The sequence below is a fragment of the Lepidothrix coronata genome, unplaced genomic scaffold (genome assembly GCF_001604755.1).
Source record: "Lepidothrix coronata isolate B3197 unplaced genomic scaffold, Lepidothrix_coronata-1.0 Scaffold36, whole genome shotgun sequence".
NCBI classification, from domain to species: Eukaryota; Metazoa; Chordata; class Aves; order Passeriformes; family Pipridae; genus Lepidothrix; species Lepidothrix coronata.
In genome coordinates, this window is record NW_016690216.1 from 385,454 (window position 1) to 409,967 (window position 24,514).

Genomic DNA, 24,514 nt, shown 5'->3' on the forward strand with positions numbered 1-24,514 from the left:
TGTATCTGTCAGAAGAGGATACAAGAAACAGTTCTCATTTGCTTCACAATTAAAAATAACTTTGTAAACATGGTCCAAGTGCTGCAGGGGTTTTATTAACATAACAAGACATTTTTTAAAGTTTTAGCTAAACTTAAAGGACCCAAAAACCTACTGATTACAACTCCAAAGGTGTATGTGATGTAGGTTGAATATGGATGCTTGGAAAGAATGCATAAGCAGCATGTAGCATTATGGCTGTACAACCAGTATGTGACTTAAGTATATACAGAGCATCATACATGATAATATTGAAGGGCCCAACAATCTTCCTAGCATTGCTGCATACGATGCAAAGGTAACACAGAAACTTAGTGTTACTTTGTGCTTAGAAGCACAAAGTCTGAGAAGGACTAATATAGTGGATTTTCCCCTTTTAGAGAAGGACAAGACAAATATATTTATAAATATACATATAGGGGGGGGTGTAAAAGATCACCTTATCCTTTCTAAAGCAACTATGCATCCTTTTTAAAACAAACATATGCACATACATGTATATTACAGACACACGCCTTTATCAGAGGAAACAGATGCAACCATAACCCTGCTCAAAGTACAGCAGATCCTGTGCACAAGCACAGAAACTATTACAAATGAATTTCCTTAGTGGCACACATTGCACTCTAAAGACACATTAGCCAAACAGTAACAAACATACTGTAACAGCTTTCATTAGAGTGTTTCTACTGACTTTATAACCTTGAGACAGGAGGTTTTCAAATAAAAAAGGGAATTTTTCTTTACCCAAGACTCAATTACATCCTAGATTCTATCAAAACACGATTTGCATCAATTAATTCCAAAAGTCTCAGTTCCACAGTGATTCTGCTTTTGGATGTACTTGCTCAATTTGTCCAGTACCCACAATAAGATGACAAAGTAATTACCCATCCATGAAATTTCAAGGCTTTTGATAATCTTTGCACCCCTAGGAAGGTGATGAAACAAATCTGGAAACCGTTTCTTCCAAGTACATAAAGGACAAGAAGGCAACCAGGAAGGGTGAGCCTGGATTCACAAAGAGGAAGTCATGTGTGACCACCCTGAGAGCCTTTCACAATGAAGTGACTGGCTTCATTGGGATGGGACAGCAAATGGATATTGTCTTTTGACATAGTGTCCTACACAATCCTCACAGAAAAGCTGATGAAGAATTGCAGACTGCAAAGTGGACTGAAAACTGTTTAGATAGCCAGACCCAGAAAGTGATAATCAAGGCCATGAAATCCAGCTGGAGGTCAGTATCCAGCAATGTACATCATGGGTCAACACCAGGTCCAATTCTGTTCAATATCTTCATTAACAACCTCAACAATAGGGCAGAATGGACCCTTAGCAAGTCTGCAGATGAAACAAAACAGGAAGGAGGGGCTGATATGCTAGATGGTTGTGCCAGAGGCGCAACAGACTGGAAAAATGGGCTGACAGGAACCTCATTAAGTCCAACAAGGGAAAGTGCAAAGTCCTGCATCTGGGGAGGAACAGCCCCAGGCACCAGCTCAAGTCAGGCATAATCTCAGGATGACCATGTGGAAAGCAGCTTTGCAAAGAACCTGGGGGCCCTGGTGGACATGAAGTCCACCATTAGCCAGCAACATGCCCTTGCAGCAAAGAAGGCTACTGGTATCCTGGGCTGCACTAGGAAGAGTGCTGCCAGCAGGTGGAGGGAGGTGATCCTGCCCCTTTTAGCACTGGTAAGGCCTCATCTGGAGTGCTGTGTCCAGGTCTGGGCTCCCCAGTACACAAGATATATGAATGTGCTGCAGAGTCCAACAAAGGGTCAAGAATATGATTAAGGGGCTGATGAGAGAGAGTTGAGAGTTGGGCTGGGATTGTTCAGCCTAGAGAAGACTCAGGGGGGATCTTATCAGCGTATATAACTACCTGAAGAGAAGGTGCGAAGAGGACAGAGCCAGGCTCTTTTCAGTGGTGCCCAGTGCCAAGATAAGAGGCAGGGGCACAAACTGAAAAATCAGAAAACACTTTTTCCACTGAAAAGTGAAGGTGACTAAGCACTGACAGAAGCTGTCCAGACAGGTTGTAGAGTCTCCACTCTTGGAGATATTCAAAAGCTGCCTGGACATGGTTTTGGGCAATGGGGTTTAGGTGACTATGTGAGTAGAGGAGTTGGACCAGATGACCTGAAGAGGTCCTTTCCAACTTCAACGCCTCTGTGAGTCTGTGAACACATAATGAGAAGTCATTCAGTAAATTCATAGAGCAATGTACAGGGAGCACATCCACTTTTACCTACTAATGGATATCTGATTTTTCATATTAAGAGTATTTTAGGAGATAGGCTTTTATGTAAAGCACAAATTTATTTAATTTTCCTGGCAACTATTTTCCTTATACATTGTCTTCCAAAGAGTTCTGCATGACAGCTTACATAACTCTTAACGCATCTGACAATTAGACAGACTGATTTCAGAAATTTCCTGCTCCCATATTTAGACTTACAGTTCACTGATCAGTCCTAAATTGTTTTATCTTAAGGCAACATGAACTAAAGGCAAGACTAGATGCAAAAAGGGAGGCTTTGTTCTCAAAGTCATTAAAATTTGTCAACTGGCATTCCAAATGTTTTCACCTTCACAGAATCATTATAGAATGGTTTGGGTTGAAAGGAGACCTTGAAGATCATCTCGTTACAACCCCACTGCTGTGGGCAGGGACCAGGTAGTTCAGAGCCCCATACAACCTGGCCTTGAACACCTTCAGGGATGGGGCAACCTGTTCCACCTTAGCTTATAACATGAAGGAAAAGCTATTCGAGACTATTACACCTTAACAATGTAGAAACTTTTAATACAAAACTCAAAACTGCAATAATTCACTGGTTCAAACATGACATTTGATTTTAGGAAAACACTGCTCCCAGTTTTCTCTCTCAAAATATATGATTTCTTTGTTGTCCTACTTAGCACAATAATTGTATTGAGTAAGTTTAGTATAAATTTAATATAAAGCCAAAAATGAGATCACACAGGCATACCAAAGAAATACTTTAATCTCAAGTAATTTCACAACGTAGATCAAAATGTCAAGGTATACAAGCTTACTCAGGAGTTTACATTTTTACTCTCTTAACCAAATCTGATGTAGTTCAAGAGTTTAATTTGTAATCTAGGGACCAATCTCAGCCTTGTGCCAAAGGTTCTTTTTCCCCAGGGTTGCTCAGGAATAAAGAGATCCAAAGACAGACCATTCTCAACTTCTAGCTCTAGAATGGGGCATCACTTACAACTCAATGTTGACCTGTCAGTCTGTCCTGTGCAGGGCCAAGAGCTGGACTCAATGATCTTTGTGGGTCCCTTCCAACTCAGGATATTCTGCGATTCTCAGGATACCTGGAGAAGTGCTATAGCTTATCCCCTGCAAAAGGCTGAGAAACCTCTGTGAGAAGAGGGCAACCACAGGTAGACTCTTTCTGTCACAAAACTCACTCCCAGAACTCTGTTAAGATCCAAGCAAGAAAAATTACATACAGGAATAGTACATTTACAGTACACCACTTATGTAATAGACACTTTCACATACAAAGAGCCTGTACTATACCTATTTTCAGCAGGCATGGCCCCGTAAGTGAGGAGGCATGACACACAGCCTTACAATTCATGGAGAATGCCTGTGGTACAGATCTCAACCTTTTAAAGTCAATTCAGGTAAAATTTCTTCTATTGACAGCTTCAGGATTTTACATAGTAACGGAAAGTTAAAGCACAGGTCTTCAAAAAGATTCCACTACACAACACAGTCTAACAAATATGAAGAGTTTGAAGAAGAAAAATGTCTTCATTATCTAAGTTAAGGCTCCAATAATTGGCAAGACCTCAGCTGAACCCCATCCTAATTAAACTACTCATAAATTAGAAGTAAAAACAACACTCAGATTTAGCTCAGTCTTTCACAGAAAAATCCTAAATCAATGAATGTAACAAAAGACCAAATGCATCATTTTTCCTTAAACTACTAGTTTGAGAGACTCCATTTATAGAATGATCTAAGTGCCTTTCCAAAAAGTTTGAGAAAACTTATGACCACATAGAAGCAGATATTTTCACTTGATCCCAATCCTTCTCATACATGTGAATACTGCCCTATATGGCAGAGCAGTCTACAACTTTCTCCTGAGGGGAAGATGAGGGACAGGCTCTTATCTGTTCTCGGTGGTGACCAGTTATAAGACCCGAGGGAATGGCCTGATGTGGTGTCAGAGGAGGTTTAGGTTGGATATTAAAACAAACGTTCTTCACCCAGAGGGTGGTTGGGCACTGGAACAGGCTCCCCAGGGAAGTGATCACAGCACCAGGCCTGACAGAGTTTAAGAAGCGTTTGGATGATACTCTCAGGCACATGGTGTGACTCTTGGGGATGGTCCTCTGCAGGGCCAGGAGCTGGACTCGATGATCCTTGTGGGTTCCTTCCAACTCAGCATATTCTGTGATTCTGTAATATTTTTCCCTAGGATCCTAAGTAGTGATATTTTCAACCATCATTTTGTTTCCATAATGAACTTCATTCGCTGCAATAAATGTAGTATCCCACATGACACAAAAAGCATAAGTAAGAATTTCATGGATCGGCATCAATTCTATCTAAATACATTGTTGGGCAAATGCACGTGAATTAGAATACTTGAAGCATATACATGGTAGAGAGTTATCATTTAATTATGGTTGTAAATGGCTAACAAATGGATATTAAATCAACTGTGCATTAAGACCACTGATGTATTTGTTTCCAGGTGACTAATTTCTTTTGGAGCCCATTCTTCCTCTACTTAAAGACAGGAATTGTCTCCAGCAACAACTAAAGGGAGCAGTAAGCTGGAAAGAGTTGCTACATTCTGTAAGGGGTAGGAAACCACTGATCCTTCATTTTAAGAGTAAGACACAGTGATTGACATGGTTTTGATAAAAATGTTGAGCATGAATGACAAGCCTAAAGAAAGAGCATGGTATTAGAGAAAAAGCAATCTGTTTCAAGACAGTTATCCGATCTAGCTGTTTTTCTGGCTGTTCTGCTCCAGTGCCAGGTCAAAATTCTTTCTTACCTCCAAGAATGCTGCTCTTTCTTGTGAGCTTTTAGTGCATCCCATCATACAGTGGGATCACTCACAAGCATGGCTGCTTCCCTGACTCATTCCAGGCAATGGGCACATCATTTGAAAACAACTTGAAGAGCCCCATTACTTCAGTGCACACCGTCTCAGAGTCCCGGTATGGTGCTATTACCATGCCACACTTCACAGTACACATCAGTTCCCTCCAGCCCCAAAACACAAAGACCAGATAATATTATAGAGCAGCTGACAAAAATGATCATCACCTGCTTTCTTCAAAAAGAAAGAAGTCAAAATCCTAAAGCATACAGGCAGTAGGATTCTTCTGTTGGCCAACAACAATATATCAAGCATTATCAAAGCATAGTAGCAGGTTAATAACAGGAAAAACAATTCATACGTGTAAAACAGGAGAAACAAGAGAACCTGTAGGACTGGGCAAGTTTTAAGTGACAGAATAAGCAGCAACATATGGAACTCCAAATCCCAAGACCAAACAGGAGGACTGCTCAATGGACCTATGTGCAGTTGTTACATGTGACCGCACTCCCGTGATATCAACTATGTGCTCCAAGGCGGTCACACCACAGTAACAAGGCAAGGTCAGGCACATTTTCCTAGAATGCTCTCTAGAACTGCAAGATGCTTGCCCCTTGGCCAGTCTTCTGGACTCTACTCACACTATTGGCTGTGACAATTTGACCAGGAGACAGTAAACTAAAAAGCTCATAATGGCACAAAGAAACCTGATGTTGTAAGCTTGATTTTATACTAAACAAGATATACCTCACTGAAATTAGGAGTGAGGATTGGATTCCCAGTGCCACTTACAGCTCAATTTCCGTTATATGGCTACTGACCCTGAAAATGTACAGAAACCCCATGTAAATGCTGGGATGTTCTGAAGACTGCTGAAAACCAAAAAAGCAAGCCTAAATATTAAATATGAATTGTAAATATGAGTAAAATCACAGTACAGTCCCATTGACTGCTGTAAAATCAGTGACTGTGATACAACCTTAAACATTTGGCAAATGGAGTAATTATCATACTTAGAACATTTTCCTGATTCATTCTATTGTCCTCTGACCATGAGAAGAGAAGGAACTTTCAAGAACAGGATAACAAATTTGAACATATGCCATATGCTTAACCCAGCTATTCATCCAATTTTGTTTAATTCTTGCTATTTATACACTAAATGGAAAATCAACTTCTAATCTTCCACAGCTTGGTATCTACCATATGGACATACTCTCCATCTACAAAAAGTAAAAAAAAAAAAAAATCAGGGCCTGTTACTCAACTAAACTCAAAAGGCTTCATAGTAGCATTTGCTAGACAAGAGTCTGCATAACAGACACAAACTCCATACTGCATTTCACAGTAGCTAATTCTAACATCTTGCCTGCTAATGAACAGTAATAATTTCATGGATTTATATGGTAGAAATCATGTTTATTATATGGCTTAAACAAACTGCATCAGGGTTAAAATAATAAAAATTCTTAAGGGTAACAACTGCCTCTGGTCCTTTACAGTGAAAGACTCAAGATGCTGCCATTAAAAAGCCAATCCTTCACAGGAACAATGCTGTAGCAACCAGGTAGCAGTATCAGTAGTGCTGAGATTAGGCTTGGTACTGAAGGATTTTACAAACCTCTTGAAGGAAGCTAAATATCACTTTGTTGTGTTATCAACATGCTAACAGCATTAAGTACATAATATAACAATACATGATTATACTATATAACTATCTGGAAAATCCATTTATATTTAAAAACCCCCCCCACCATTTATTTTAATTTTGAGAAGTATGCTACATCTGATTATTTCCCTGAAATTTACTGGAGAAACAAACAAACAAACAAACAAACAAACAAAAAGTTTCCAAACTTACAGAAAAGGGCTTCCCTAAACAAAACCTGTATGAATAATAAGAATCAAACTACAGCACCAACCTGTCCCAGAGAAAAAAAATGCAGGTTTAATCTATGTAGGCATATTTATAGGTAAGCTTTTTATTTTACTAATTTGCTAATATAGTTAATATCTACTCAGCAGAGACTTGAAGTAGGTAACTATTTCAACATCTTGTTTTCCTTCTCTTCAGCTACTTATTTACAAGCAAAGGACTTGGTTATTTTATTTTTTAAGCAAGCCAGTATTAGTAGCTTCACTTCTAGCTAAAGGGACCGTCCCATGCAAAATAGTTCAAAGCATATACCAAGGTTTAAAACAAACATTGTGGGAACTTCATGATGTACTGTATAAATACAGAATGTGCTAACAATTTTAATTTGTTCCAAGTTACTAGATAGGACTTTCTACATGCAAAATTCAGTGGATATCTTGCTAAAAGATATTGTAGCAGGTACTGCAAAACGAAGTATCAAAACACATTCCTGGATAAAAATACATGTAATTCAGAATAACATGTTCACTTTGCACTAGTTGTTCCAGAGTAAAATTCACTTTCTTCTGAAATAACAACTCCATTCAGAAACTGTTAATGAAGACTGTTTCATCATTAGTTTTTTTAGGCATTTCCCTTTGTAGCATTTACTGCCTCTAATACCCATGCAAAACTACGTAGCTTCTAATCATACATCAGCACCTTACTATGTTTATCGATCAAGCAGCACTCAGAAAATAAAAAATAAAAATAGAAGGGTAATCCAGACACTTATGGTTTATTAGAAAAAGAATCTGCAATTTCATTGGGATTCTTACCATGAAGGTCAAAAAAACAGGAACAAACAGGATAAACTCACTGTAAATCAAATACAGACACAATGACACTGGAAAGGAAAAATTAGGAACTTCAGTGTTATTTATCAACTTCCCTTTCATAAATAAATGGCTCCAGCTTACAATACAGTCAATCCACATCTGCACTACTATTAAATATTCACAACAGAACTTGCTACTTTTACTTCAATGCTTCTTAATCCTTAATTTTTGTAAGCTGTCAGCAAAAGTCAGCATATGGAAGAACCTACCTAAGCACTGTTCTTGTAAATTCAATAGCAACCAGTGAAGGTCACTGTATTCCTAAAATGTGTTTGACACCAGCTGATGATGAGGTTTATTGAGTGTTAAAGGCATCCTGCGTTTCCATTACTAATCCTGACTCTTCTGTCAATCCACTTAAATCTCTTCCCTTCCACCTCAGTACAGGATCCCACCATAAAAAGAAAAGACAGTTGCTTTTTGGCACACCATGTCACGTGCATCTTGAATCACTAAGTTCAGCATTATAGAATTTTTTCCTACCCTACAGTCAGCAGTTATTTAAATACTAATTTAGATTCTATTATTTTTAACATATCATAACATTGTGTCTCACTCTGTAAACCACTTCATTTTTATAATCATTTCTCAGAGCTCTCTATGTGTTTTAATATAAGGTCTACAAAAAAAACAGGAAGTAAAAACACCTTAAACTTATACTGCTTTCTAAAATACTTAACTGCCTACTCCAGTCAATTTCTAAATAAAGAAGAAAGTGGCTAAGACATTGAGCACAAAACACTTTCAAACAGATGTATTTTTATTGAATTTATTTTATATTTAACAAACTTTTTTCAATGTTTCAAAGTTCTTCACTTTTTTTGTTCTGCAATACTCATCACAATGTTTCTTGCCTACAACAAAAAGCAATTAGTTCATTTTTAACTTCTCAACTGATTATTTTTCCCCCATTTAAATAAAAAGCACTCAAAGCAATTATGATTGTGCCCCTCTGTCTGTCAGAAAAGTAACACCGGAATAATGCCTATACACTCAGTAACAGGTACTGAAAATTCTTTTCCAGGTTTAGGAACCTATGATTTGGTAAAGTGACTTTTGGAACCTATGATTTGGTAAAGTGGTTTTTCAATATTTTACATAAATCACCACTGTAGAACTTAGGCACTTTGATGCTCAGGTAACTACTTGCACTGCTTGTCATACTTTTAAGTCAGTCACTGTAAACCAGCTGAAGTCCATGATTTTGAAGAACTTGCAGGTACTCTCTAAATCTTACGCTACATAAAAACATTGCATTAATGACTACTTACGTTGTTACCTCACTGTTTGTCAACTTTACCTGAAATTTTTGAAATGCCAAGACAATGAAATATATACCAAAGTAGAGGGACCAGAGAAACTGTTGAAATGCAAGCATTGCAGTGACAGAGAAAGCTCTGCATTAACTGCAAGTGCTGCACAGAAACCAGTAGCAGAAGTTCTGCTGTTCCACGGAGCATGCAAATGCACTGAAGTAGCATACTAAAGGTTGAACTAATTGAACTAGTATTGTACTGAACTGGTACATTAAAAGGTCTATGGATGCATAGTACCCAGATTAAATTGATAAAAACGTCGGATGATGAAAAGCCACACAACCGACAGTCCTGATACAGATGCCAGACAAGTGGGAAGTTTTAAGGTAAAAGTAGCAGCTTGGAAAGCAAAAAGTAGAACTAAACTGCATTTCTGACTGCAGTGAAAAACATTGTAATAGGAATTACACACATGACAGAAAGAGAAAAATAATAATGTAAACAGACAAAAATCCAAAACTAGAGGTTAACAAACATCTAATTGTTGAGTACAGAAACAGTACTGATCATATAGAGCTCACTAAGCAAGTAAGTTGCATGCAAGTAGAAATGATGATTGTGGAATGTCTCTGATCACAGAGAGGTCCCGAGACAAACAAGCAAAAAAAACCCCAATAACTCCTTCCCACCCCTGCCCCTAAAACAAAAGTACATCTTGGAAGGTGTTTGTGCCCTACATTTGGTCATGCTTTCTTATTTTTCTCAGTGACCAATTCTACACACACAAACAAAACCAGCAAGCACATCCTAAATTGTACCTCTCATAATAAAGCTTTTAGAATAGTTATTTACAAGACTGCTAATTTCTATTAACACCTGCAAAATATAAACCCATGGTAGTATTTCAACATGTAAACTACTAGCTACATTTGAATTGCAGACAATCCAGTCTTGGACTACTCTTAAAAATGACATCCAACTTTCCAAGCCTTTAAGCCCTATTTACTTACCTCACAACAACCATAAGATTCTTCTAGAAAGCCTATTAGACCACGACTGAAGTCCAGGTTAACACTGATACTGTAACACTAGGATTTTACACCATTTCATTAGGTAATGCTTTTTGTATTTTATTTATTGTTTCCATTTGTACCCGTGCCTGCACCTCTGTGTTGAGATCGTGACTTCCTACATTGTTCATAAAACTAAAAAATACATTACAGGATATAGACAAAATACAACTAATACACAAAAAAAAGGTCTCGGAACACATTAAAACCAACTGCTGAACCACGATTAAGTCTGAACTCTTGTGAGTTTGCCATGATGCACGAACAAAAAGAGCATGACGTTTTACATGCCTAACTGACCAAAGTAGCCCACAACATTGAACCCTCTCTCCTGTCCCTCCACTCCTTCCTAGAGAGAACCTCTTCAAACACCAGGAAGCTGTCTGACAGACAAAAGAACCTTTCATGCACTTGAAACAAATAACATGGTATATTTAAAGAGGACATACTGATGTCTCCTACATTTCCTAATATTGCATTGCTTTGGGGTTTTTGTTTGTTTGTGTTTTTTTCTTTTGGTGGGTGGAAAGAAGATGCTTTCTCAAAAATAACTTCAAGAAATAATCTACGTCCAAAACTTGTAAGATTTAGAAAATAACAGTAAAAATTTTCTTCAAAGAAACTAGGGGTATCAAAGGGATGGGGGCATTAAGCTGCTTTGCCTAACAATGCTGAATAAAACAGCCTGCAGGCATCCTCCTGCCACGACCATCTATTATTAACAAGCACATTGCTACAACACAATACAAATAAATACAAGGGAGCCCCACAGCCTGAGGAGATGCACCAGCAACCAGCGGTGTCATTTTCTAGATGCACTTACCTTATAACAGACAAAATGTAACAAAGTGGGTAAAACAAGGAGGTTTAGGAAAGTAACAGGAAAGGAAAGGCCTGCCAGGAAAGTTAACGTGAGATACACAGAGATGTGTGTATTACTATTGTTCCAGATGATACTGCAATTTGTAAATAATTTCTAAAACCAAAGTTCTTGGAACCTCTTGCTGACATGAATACTTAAGACCTAGGATAACCATATTTTTCTCCAAAACCACAACTTCTCAGTGCAGAATCACAAGTATGGTACAGTCTAAAAATAATCATGCAACCAAATCACGCTTCCCATTACCCAATCATAACTATTTCTCAATTTTGATGTGTTAAAATGAACCCACATACCAAGGACGACAAAACCAAGATGACTAAGTGATTCAGGTATAGAAAAATAAAATCTCTATAGTCTACAAAAAGCTATTTCCTTCTCTTTTGCAGATCAGAATTTAGGTATTCCAGTTAATAGCATAAATGCATTAAATGTGAAAAGTTCACAGAATTTTTTTTAGCTGTAGTTTCTCATAAAATATTATCTTGAAGCTAGTTATATGGCAACATCCCTTTCATCATCAGATACCCCTTTACATACATAGTTTGCCTACTTGCTAATTAATATATGGCCTTTGCCCTGTCTGTCCCCAACCATTCCTCCTTTCTCACAAAAGAGAAAAAGTAGTATGTCACACAACCAAAAAAAGATAAAATTATTGTGATGCTATATCTCTACTATTTAAATTTCAGCAAACACTACCTGAAACACCAGGCTTTTGCTTTTTTTTTTTTGTTAGACGTCATAAATTTAAACTTTGCTGGTTTCAATGAATAATTAAATTTTCAAAAAGTGCAGGTAATTAAGACTACCAAAATTAAAATTGAGTAAGAAGTCAGTAATTACAGACTGCATGTATTTTACCAGATCTGCAAGGGACTCTAATTAAACACATATTAATTGCCCTAATCTTCTTAGGCAAGTAATAAATTGGAAGAGCTGATTAATGCACTGGATTTAGTTCAGCTTGTTAAATCTGACACCCTGGCAAAGGAAGACTATCTTGAAAAGCTCTTTTAGCTAAGTAATTGGAATTTTACTCTCAGTAATTTGCCGTTCCATAATAAGAGCTATTTAGTATATTGACTCTTCATCAGTGTTTTTTTTAAATACATACTAGTTATATTTAAACAGTACCATTATGCTGTTCATAAAGATTATGAAAAATTATGAACTTTGACCTTTACTGCCCATCAAAAGTCACTTTCACTCTGAACACAAATTAGTATATTTCCTTGTATGCTCTAAATCCTAATTAATTTTAATTCTAGAAGCTGCTAATAACATTTTAGAAAGTCCATACGGACACATTAAGTCCTCTATACAATTCATAAAGCCAGCAACTAAACCAGTTTTCAATATTAAATAACTGCTGATGATTGCTGGAATGCAATGAATGGAATTAGATAATGGAGCTCATTATCCAATGAGCTTCAATTTTTCCTCTCCTTTTTACCTATTTACATAAACACTTCTGCACATACACTTACTGGTACTCAGTCACCTGACAAGGGAGCAAAACATTTTTGAAACAGCCATAAAGCAGTATCAGCCAGTAAAAAAAACAAATAAAGAAGTTTGGAATTTTTGAATTTTAAAGGTCTGATTTCTCTCCAACACTGTTGCTTACTTCTAGATCGTAGCATGGAAAGATGCGTGAAGTTTTACTTAAAAATAAGCAGATGTAGACTAACAGAAGAAAAAATCTCCCATGCTAAGGAAAAAAGCAGCAAGTATAGAACAGGACATCAGAAACCTTCACTTTCAAAAAATGTTTTGAAATATTCCACAAAACTTGAACAGCTTTTCATACGTCCTAGATAAATGTGGAAGTGTATGAAGTCTTTCGTATGAAGTATCTCAGAAAGTCATATGTGTTCTAAATCAAGTTTCAGTTTGAAAAAAAAAGTCCTAAACATAAAAATATCTCGCTGCCTTCAAATTTTTATTTTGTACTCCTCAGAGCTGACATTTCATATTTCTCCTCTAGAACCTATAACCTCCAGTATCTACATTTAAGATCTGTTACTCTTCTGTTAGCAAAAAATAATGTTCATACATCTCAAAAATGAGTCACAGTGAACCTAAAACCTGTCCTTTGTTCCTTAAGGAGTCAGCCAGACATGCATTTTAAGCAGCAACAAGATTTTCACAACTGAGCTACAATGCTTATTATAAGCAAATACAAAAAAACCTGATCAGATAATGCTAGAGGATGGGTAAGTCATGAAGGGAGATATTAAGGTACCTCAAAGAACTACTGTTCAACTTGGATGTCTCAAATACTTCCTACCCATTCTTCATGATACAGCATGATTTACTGCTTATTACTGAGGTTCCCAGCACAGGAAGGACATTGACCTGTTAGAGCAGGTCGAGAGGAAAGCACCAAGATAATTAGATGGATGGAGCACCTCTCCTACAGGGATTGAGAGAATTGGGTTTGTTCAGCCTGGAGAAGAGAAGGTTTTGGGGTGACCTAATTGCATCCTTCCAGTACCCAAAGGAAGCCTCCAAGGAAGATGGAGAGAGACTATTTACAAGAGCATGTAAATAGTGACAGGACAAGGGGGAATGGTTTCAAATTGAAAGAGAGTAGATTTAGATTAGATATTAGGAAAAAATTCTTTACTGTGAGGGTGGTGAGGCACTGGAACAGGTTGCCCAGAGGAACTGTGGATCCCCCATCCCTGGAAGTGTTCAAGGCAGGTTGGATGGGGCTCCCAGCAACTTGGTCTAGTGGAAGGTGTCTCTGCCCATGGCATGGAACTAGACTATCTTTAAGGTCCCTTCCAACCCAGGCCATTCCATGACTGGCACTCTCATCCTCAGCAGTCTTACGAAGGAAACAGTACTTTACCTTCATGATTATGAGTGTATAAGTGCTATATTCTTTTTCCATTGGCTGTCTATTACTTACAACAAAAGGGTTTGGGCCTATGCCTGAGGCTCCCATGTACTATTACAAGAAGTCATCAATAGCAAATCAATTCCAACTACTTTCCAGTTGATGGCATTGACCATTTAAAGATCTGACCATTTAAAGACCATTTAAAGACTCATTAGCTGTAGGTAGGTTAAGACAAGAAATTCCACACCTGAACTTGAGGTCTCTAATACAAAGACCTTCAAGGCTTATAAAGAGATATATGATGAGAAAAGCCCTCAAATTTCAGGATTTGCATCACTGAAAGCAAAGGAGAACTGGAATTCTAGACAAACTCAGCTTCCTAACACAGTGTCAGTTTAGCACTGTCAAACATCAACTTAAGTCTGAACTATGACAAATACTCAGCTTGTGACTTGCCTTTTGGTCCAAAAGATGCTGAGTTCTGTCTTGCTTGAGAGAACCAAGCAATAACTGGAAAAGCAGAACTCCGTCAGAACTCTGTATTTTTTTGTACAATTTGTTTGCATTTTTGTAACACATCACCAAAAAAAAAAACTCTAAATCCCAAATCAAATTCTGGAAATAATAAAAATATTTTAGATAGAGTGATGAGCTAAATACACAGATTCTAGAAGTAAAAGGGAACACACAGCATGACCAGTCAGTCATTAAGATCATTAATTAAGACTTATTAATGTTTAGTTTCAGTCCATACAATATAATCTTCTGGTAAACTGAAATCACGTTAAATGCTAAAACCTACATTTTGTAAAGCAAATTAAAGACTGTAGAGACCTAGTTTTCTCCCCTACAGACTTTCTAACAAAACAAGCCACAACCCCAAACCATTGTTTTTTTGTGACAAAAATCATTTTACATCTATCTTCTAGGCACTTCTCAACCATCTTTCTTCATATTTATGCAGGCAATACAAAACTTCAGCATTTCCTGTCAACATTAAAACCTAAAATCCTGACAAGCACATGACAAAGTCTTATATTTGAAGATGCTATGTATTTAAATTTTCATGATATCACACTTTCCAAATGTTGCAAGCATACAAATCAAACGAATGTTCTTACTCTTGCCAAAGAGCTTTCTAGAAAAAAAAAGAACACCTACAAGATTTCCAGTTTTTATTGACTTATCTCTCCTTTCCTACACATTTCTGAACTTCACATTCTTTTGACCCTTGAAATTGAAACCTAGAAAAAAATGCTGAAGAGATTTCCATGAAATTCTTCAATGTTTCCCACGTAATATCTGTAAGCTGTAGAGACTGATAATGAACTACCATTCCCCTCTCAACAACTTCTTCAGGATGTCTCTGTGCTCCAAATATACATGTAATCTATACTAAAAGTTCTTCTGAAATACATGCTTCTGTTATTACCTAAACATTTCAGGTCTTATTGTTATAATAACAGTAGAAAGAAAAGACTTCTCTATATTTTACCTTAATTATGCTTGTTCTTAAAAAAAGGTGAAAATTGTAAGACTTAAATTTCATTTTTCCCTCCCATACGTCACATTCAAGACACCTATCATTTTAAAAAGGTATAATTATTACATTATTCAAAAAAATTTGGCAAATCTTCTGAATTTTAGTCATTTCCATCATTGTTCTTCTTAAGACATTTTTTTTAAGTCTTTTTGTTTTGGGTAACTGGTGAATAACAAGATGATACTTAGGCATAATTCAGAATTCCATGCCAATACAAAATCTTCTTAGTTTCAGCAGATTTAATGAAGTAAAGCAAGGTAAACAGTTGTAATATTTCCTAGATCACGTTCACACAAGACTTGTGTACAGACCAGAATCTTCCCTCCAGTTTTTCAGGTTCACACATATAGACAGGTAAGTAGTGTCAGACAGAGATACAACAATAATCCTGCAATATCTAATAACAAGAGTACTGAATGCTGGGCTGCATCAAAAGGAGTGTAGCCAGCAGGTCAAAGGAGATGATTCTCCCCCTCTATTCTGCTCTTGTGAGACCCCACCTGGAGTACAGCAAACAGGTCTGGTGTCCCCAACATAAGAAGCACACAGAACTGTTGGAGCAAGTCCAGAGGAGGGCCATGAAGTTGGCAAGAGGACTGGAGCATCTCCCCTACAAAGACAGGCTGAGAAAGTTGGGGCTGTTCAGTCTGGGGAAGAGAAGGTTGCGTGGAGACCTCTTAGCAACCTTCCAGTATCTGAAGGGGGCCTACAGGGAAGCAGGAGAGGGACTCTTCATCAGGAACTGTAGTGACAGGACCAGAAGAAAGAGGTATAAATTGAAAGAGGGAAAATTTAGGTTAGATTAGGAAGAAATTCTTTATTGTGAGGGTGGTTAGACCCTGGAACAGCTTGCCCAAGGAGGTTGTGGATGCTCACCCTCTACCCTGACAGTGTTCGAACCCAGATGACACACTGTACAAAGATATCAGAGACTACAAACCATATTAGCTTCTACTCCACCTGCAAGATGTTTCCTCAACAGAGAGCTGCAAATACATTACTTTCAAAAATACATGGAAAAAAATTCCCTTCCCAAAGGTGGGATTCAAAGAACAAATGTGGCAGATACCAAACAATTTCATTAAATGCACTACTGCAAGACACCCTTTTACAATGATGAGAAGGATCATAAGAGAAACTAAAGGGAAGGGACAAAATTAGTTATCAGTAACAAGGCAAAGAAAACTGTTGTTTGTCAAATGACTTGCAAATTAAGATTTCTTGTAGACTGTGGTCTGACTACTTTGAAATACTGTAAAATGAAAACAATTAATTGCTTGCAGCCACATAATTTCAACAGGGAAGAATGAAATACTAGAAACAGAGTCTACAAATTCATAGTAAAACTTTCACTTTGCATCAGAATGTTACATTTACACTGTTTGGACCCAACAACCCACTGTAAACTTACTTTTGTATTACATTCTGTAAGCTGAGCATCATACCCAATTCACTCTTCATCTTTTCTCTGTTGACACGGCACTCAGCCAAATAGCGGAGAGCCTAAAAAAAGAGGATCACAGCAAATCAGTAATACCTCCAGTACATTATAAGTCATTTCTACTAGTGCATATCTGAAAAACATTCACAATGGCAGTTCTAGTAAGAAGAGAAAAAATTTTATCTACTGTGAACATTAAAAAATTATTTTATTCTTATAAATACATTGAAAGCATAGAATATCTAATCTAAGAGAAAAGGCTGAGAGACTGGGTTTGCTTATACTGGCTGAGAGTCTAAGGGACAATCTAACAGCTATCTACAGCTACACAAGAAGCCTTCACGAAGATGATCAAGCCCAACTTTCCTCTACAGCAGCAGACAATGCAACAAGGGGGAGCAGCCACAAATTTTAGCTCGAGAAGTTTAAATCAGATATTACCTCTGAAGGTACTACAACACTGGAACACATGACCTAGTGGAACTGCAGAACCAACGAGACAAAGCTACAACTGACCTGATTGAGTGCTGGTGACAGTCCCAATTCAAGCAGGAAGTTGAAGTCAATGACTTCCAGAAGTCCCTTCCAACAAACATTTTTGTGACTTGAGATCTAAAGTAATTTTTATACATGATGCTTCTAATATAATTTCCATCAATTCTATCAGCTTCCCCAGCACTAGAAAACTCAGCACCACCACGTCTCTACTGTCCACAGAAAGAGGGCTACCACATGTGTAGCTTTTCAAGATTAACTGCAATATTCATCATACCATGAATAATCCATCACTCCGGGAACAGAATGCAAACAGCAGCAAGCTGCTTATCTTACCATTACCTAAACTGGGTATTTACACTTATTTGTTGCCCAAAATTTTGTTTATTTGACTTTGACAGTAGATTCTTTGCACAGTTTCACACTGCTGACCCCAGCTGGCACCCGTATATCTGTATGATCCTCCTAACATAACACTCCCTTCCAGTTACAGTGTCAGTCCTTCTTTGCACAAGATATCTCTCTATAGTTTGTGCTGAAAAAGTTTTCTTAGAAGGAACTTCCAAAGGTGTTTTATTGATGCAGGTACAAGAACTGCACTTGCAAAATCCTGCAATACACAAATACAATGATTTATAAAAATAGGTTTTGTGATTGGCTTAGAAGTGCACCGATTCTTTAAATATAGTCATATAATAGTTATGCTGCTCGGTAACTGCTTTAAAAATAACATGCTCCTTAATCCCTTCAGAAATAGAGAACTAATCACTTGAGGTGGTTTTTTATCAAGTCATCTTCAGCACATATTAGGTAAAATTCACAAGACCATTTTATTGCCTTTTGAGAAACTCTGGCTGCTGTCTGGCATGATAAAAACTTTAGAAGTGATTTTTGTTATTTCCTGATGTGGATCAGTATCAATAGTTGCAGTCTATAAATGTTGTATATGCATTTATTATCTTACTTTTCAACTATGGGAAAATACCTAAATAATAGCTCTGAACTAACTTGCATGCTATGAAATGTATCCTTATTGGTGGAATAGGTTTCATACTTTTATTAGTCTCTGGCAATGTAGTAAGGGTACAATCCAGTTGGACAAAGAAAAACCTATTCCCTTAACAGCTGATTTTTTGAGTCAAAAACACAGGCAGTCTCTTTTCCATCTGTTACATACTCTTACCTCACACATGTAACTTCCATTAAAATAACACCAAATACAAAGTCGTGACACCAACTTAAGCGACCCAACTTTTCAACATAAGGAAGTTCCTATTCCCCCTGCCCCCCATGGGAGATACAAAGGTCTGAACCTTCCAAGAAGTGAGATCATTTTTACTTATTAAATCCAGTATACTGAAAGCACAGGGAAGGTTACTGTTATGAACTTTGGCTCAACCTTTGTTCAGCTAAACACATACCTATGTTACCTTTAAGGCTCACAAGTAAGTTCATCATACTCAACAGGAATATCTCCATACTTCAATACAGAACATATTGTTCTCAATTTTAATAACAGAAGGCATCTTTGATGGTTTTAAGTGAAATTTTAAGGTAGTTTCTTAACTTTAGAGTCCTATTTTTTAAAATTTTAGTCCAAATTTAAGAGGAAAAGAAAGCAGTATTGCCCAGGTTACTTCTGATCTTTTTAAATTAAATCATTCCAAAACTCTTAGCATTTGAAGTGTATCATAAAAAACTCCTGAAATCAAGATTAGAGAAAATTATAGAAAATATATATCACTTCTTGATCAGACAGAAGAAAAGATTGAGTTGTAACTGCACAGGGGGAGGAAAACACCTTCCCTGAAAGATTCTATAACATATCAAAAAAGTTAAATAGGCAATTATTATGATTCATAGAGACTATTACAATTTCACAGTTAGAGAAATCCCAGAACAGCATAATAAGAAATTGAAAATCAGTGCTGTATATCCTTTTATAAGATATAAACTTGATGAAAGATCATTACATTTAACGATTCCCATCCAAAGGGAAGCACCTTTTGACTAATGGGATGACTAGAAAAACAAAACTGAAAGACTTTTCAGAATAGAAAAATACAAAACATGAAATCTAAAAAGTTATCAATGAAGATATTAAAAGCTACAGAACCTAAGCAGTTCAAGAACTCATGAACACAAGGAGTCTGGGTAGCAGACCAAAGCATGTTTTCACAGTAAACTGATCCATTTCTCATTGCAGCCAGGGTCCTGGGATCTAGCATGGTCTCCTCTAAATCCCAATTTTTAATACACTCTAACCGTACGTTATTCCTAAATGGAACAACCCAGCTGTCCCCCATTCTCACCCACCGAGCTGTCCTTACAACACAACTTGAGTACTGTCTGGGGCTGTGGAACCACACTGCAAACTGCATTAGTCCTCATCACTCTGACAAAGCCAGTCTTTTTTGTGTAGAGTTAGTTTTTGTAACATGAGCACAGACTGATTTCTGAATCTCATGCAGGCTGTGAGAATACACAGCCCAATGGAACAAAGGAAGGAAAAAGACATCCAAACAAGATCTTCTTTTAAGAACAGAACCTAAGGAAACCACACTGGAAAGAAAACCAATGCAACATATTCCCAAGTACAGTAAACTCAAAGTTCTCTTACTGAAGAACATTATAATCTGACAAATGCTAGAACAAGGCTAATATAAAAAACACTTAGCAGGATACAGGTTTTCTGAATTATGGGACCTTATTCCCGAAACCTGGAAGAATATCAGAGTCACTAAGGTAATTCCAAGAAGTCTACTAATATCTACTATGACAGCAACCCAAATGAAGAATAAAAAAATCATGGTACAGAGATGTCTCACTGACATAAAGAATAATGTTTACTTGCATGTAAAAGTCAGAGCTCTTTGTTCTTTCACATTATTTACAATTCAATAAGGACATAAAAATGGAAAAAAAAAAAAGAGCACCACATAAATTTCAGTAACTTAAAAATCTTAAAAGTCTAATTCAATTCTTCAAATAACTCAATTTTGACTTTCATTTGTCTCACTTCTAAGCAATAAATGCACTTTAAATTAGTATTCAGATTCAGGATAAGAAACTGGAACTTCAGTGTTCATGACTTAGAATAAGAAGAAACAGATGAAAGCTGGAACAAGTTGTATTAGATATCGATAGATTTTGGGTTGGCTGGTTCTTTGGGTTTTGAGAGGGTTTTGTTTGTTTTTAATAACATGAGGGTGGTCAAATGATAGAACAGGGTGCCAGAGAGGTTATTAAATCTCCATCCATCAAGGTGTTCAAAATCAAACAGGCACAGTCTTGAGTTGTGATTTTACTGCACATAATTTGGGCATGGGATTGTACTACATAACCTCTGGAGGTTGTTTCTAACTTAAATTAACCTATGATATGGGGTTTTTTTGTTTTTTACACCACGAATGTCAAATCACTGTGTGTATCTACCAAGCTCCATGACTACATCTTTAGAAAGAGATTTAAGGGTCCTTACCTCCCTCCACACAAAAAGTGAAATAGCTGTATTAGGGAAAAAATGCAAAGTGAATTAACATATTGAAAAGGTCAACCCTGGAATAACGTGTCATTGCTAAAAATTTTCTGAAATACACGTTTTTTTAAAAAAACACATATAACGAATATCAACATAACATAAAGCCAGGTGGTTTTTTTTCCTTGTTTAACCAAACTGTTAAAACAGTTTTGTTTATAAACTGTTTGTTTAAACAACTTGTTTAACAAAGTTTGAAAATGCCCTACCAACACACAAATTCATTCCCAGAGTACTTACTAGTAAAGCTGAATGAACAACTGGAGGGTTCGGATGGTCCAAAAACAGAATAAGACCTGGCAGGCATCCTTGATCCTGAACAATGGCCCGTCTGTTCAAGGGATCAGCTGCTAGATCTCGGAGCTGGTTAACTACAGAGAGTGCATCAGGCTCCTCACTCATAGCGGAATTCATTTTTTCTGCACCATGCATACAAAATATACCTGCTGGTAAAAAAACCTGTATTACTACTACCACAATACTTACCCTCAACTAAAACACAGATAAGAAAAAGAACAAAGGCATTGATTAGATGTAAGAAACAAGGAGTAGAATTCATAAAACACGGGTGGAATTGATCTTGAATGGATCTTGAAACTTGTAAACTAGAAATCTAAACTTCCTATGCAAAGATCAGGTATATTTGGTTAATAAGATTTTTATTTGTTTCTTATATGTTATTCCAGACCTGTTAGCCTCTATGAGAGCACATTTGTATTTTTTACACTATTGACAAATGTTTCCAGGAAATCCATAGTTTTTTCACAAGGCGCCCTAGAAATCTGCAAACATACTTCTGTGTAAACACATGCAAATTCAGAATACATACTTTCAGAGTAGCTTTGGCAATCCACAAATTTTACCCTAAAATCAAACAGAAAAGTCAGCAAAATACTAACATTTCATCAAGAACAGTGAACGTAAAACATTACTCTGCACATACATACATATATATAAAACAACTACTGTAATGCCATACTCAAAGGCAAAAAGGGTTTTAGAGGCTGGGTTTGGGGTGGTTTTTTCCCTTTTCACTGTCAATACAAGAAGAGCAAGCAGGTCAGCCTTGATCCAGCTGAAGCCCAGGCCACCAGATCAATTTCAAAGGAGACACGTGTTAGCTTGAGAGTATTGGATTTCACAGTTGTTTAATAATAACTACTTAACAAGCAACAAAAGCATAAGCTTACTCAGAGAAAATACTGTATCTTGGTGCAAAAAACTAGCTTGTCTCCTCAGACTGATTATGTGTCTCTGAAACTACTGAACACTAACTGTGGTTCTGGTTGTTCCAAACTACCAGCTCATCCAAGTAACTTATTTTAAGGCATAAAAGTGCAAGTAAATAAATATGTCTTGGTAATTTGTTAAATATCTTGTTTTCCCCGGAATAAAAATAAAACAAATTAAATTTGTAGCATCATTTTAACATCCCTTAGCATCATTTGTCAACCAACTACTACTGTACAAACATTATGTATAGTTTTTTCTCACCAAAGGTTAGCCTTTCAGCAACATAAATTAATCACACTCATTACAAAAAAAACGAGCCATAAACATGCGTTTGGATTATGATAATTTCTGACATTTTCACATAGAAAAAATACTGTTAATCTCCAAGTCACTGCTTCTTCCTTCAGGAAAGACAGTGCTAAAGTGAAAAGTACATGCCAATGATTAGTCTTCAGGGTATTTTTCTGGACTATCACAAGTCCAAGAGAGATTAACTGGGAGATACAGCAGCACAATCAACAGAAAAGTTTGTATTTCCAAAGAAAACAATTCTAAATTAAAAAAAAAAAAACAAACAAAAAAAAACCCAACAAAACAAAAAACAAAGCAACTCTCGTTAATATTATTACTTCACAATGTTCACAAAGGAATTTATTCAAAACTTAAAAATCAAGTCAGTTGTGGAGCTGATGCCAACCAAAGTCTGAGTTCAAATTCTGCATTCCAAGCACCAGATCATCCCCACAACTCTTTCTATCCTGATCATCTTTTATCTTTTGCTTTCTAATCTTCTAAGAAAAAAAAAAAAGAAACCAAATTTTACCCCCTCCTATCCCGTTAGGCCACACTCGTCTGAAGGGAACCTACAAGACAGCTGAAGATGAACTTTTTACAAGAGCATATAGTGATATGACAAGAAGGAATGACTTCAAACTGAGAGTAGGTTTAGATCAGATATGGGAAAGAAATACTTTGCTGTGAGGATGGTGAGGCACTGAAACAGGTTGCCAAGAGAAGTTGTGGATGCCCCATCCCTGTAAGTGTTGAAGGCCAGGTTGGATGGAGCTCTGAGTTTAGTGGAAGGTGTCCCTGCTCACAGCAGAGGGGTTGGAACCAGAAGACCTTTAAGATCCCTTCCAATCCAAACCATTCTGTGGTTTTATGTTCTCCCAGACCCTTCTCCATCCCCCCTCAGCCACAACTGCGGGGACATCTTAAGTTCTCACCATGACCTGCAACAACCAATTTTATGAAAACTCGCTTCCTCCACCCCCGCCGGCGTTTTTTTATTAAAAACATTAAGGTTTTTTATAAGTTCTAAGAAGTTACTTAGAATTTAGGAGCCTGGCAGAGCAGTGAGCCAGGTGCTGGCTCATCTCCCCTCCTCGTAGCTCTGAGATCAAACCCCGGCACAAGCACTGCAGCTCTCTCTCTCTGCTGCTCTGTGCCCCCGTCGGAGCGGCCCCAGGGAGGCACCTCCGCAGCCCGCACCCGCTGCCAGCGCCCCCTGAGCGCCCGAGCCCACGGCCCGGCGGCGAACAGGCTCCGCAGCTCAGCTCCCGGGCCCCGCGCCCGGTGGAGGCTCAGCCCCGCAGGCCCCGGACACCGCGAGCTCCGGGAGCGCGGAGGGAGCCTCGGCTGGACCCGCCGCGCCCCCGCGGCCCTTACCCGGCGCGGCCTGTTCCCCTCCCCGGCAGGGCCCTACCGTCGCAGAAGCAGTCCCCGGGCGGCAGAACAGCTCAGCCCCGCGCCCCCATGTCCCGCGGAGCGCCGCGGCCTGCGGAGAGCGGCGGTGAAGCCCGGAAAGAACAGCGGAATCAGCAACGGGAAGAGCGACGGGACCACACTCACCGCACCGCCCGCCGGGCCCGCTCTGACCCGGCACCGCGCAACACCGCGCGGCGCGATTGGCCCAGGACCGGTAGCGGCTCTCCCCCAATCTCTGCGCGCTTTGCTCCTGGCGGGGCGCGATGTACGACGGGACTTGTAGTCCGGAAGTAGTAGTCCTGACCACCCCACCCGACCGGCAGTAAGGGAGCGGCGGCCCTGCAGGTCCGTTTGGGTTTTTTTTCCATAGGCAGTCACCTCCAGAAGCTGATTTTACTGCTCAAGTAAAGCGTAGCGTGTACTGTAAAACAATATAGTATGAACCACACCCGATGCTGCATGGGAGACGCAGTGCCGACTCCCCGCTTGGAAATCCGAAGCGGGTAGTCCCTACTCTATGAGACCCTGACAATTAAATTTGTTTTAAGATAGAATCAAGGAATCGTCAAGGCTGGAAAAACCCTCTAACAGCATCGG

General features: G+C 38.2%; 1 protein-coding gene across 4 annotated transcripts in view; it reads right to left on the reverse strand.

The window, feature by feature from the left end:
• ARMC1 (armadillo repeat containing 1) overlaps positions 1–24,109 on the reverse strand; it is a 34,717-nt gene extending 10,608 nt beyond the window's left edge. The window contains exons 1-3 of one of the 4 annotated variants that reach the window (XM_017812418.1): positions 23,916–24,109; positions 21,218–21,420; positions 16,915–17,006 (exon numbers count right to left, since the gene is read on the reverse strand). In XM_017812418.1, the coding sequence (XP_017667907.1) occupies positions 16,915–17,006; positions 21,218–21,409 (284 nt within the window). In that variant the 5' untranslated portion in view covers positions 21,410–21,420; positions 23,916–24,109. Of the gene's footprint in view, positions 1–16,914; positions 17,007–21,217; positions 21,424–23,915 lie in introns of all 4 variants that reach the window. The other 3 variants (XM_017812415.1, XM_017812416.1, XM_017812417.1) reach the window with 3 other exon arrangements.
• Between the last annotated feature and the right edge of the window lie 405 nt (positions 24,110–24,514).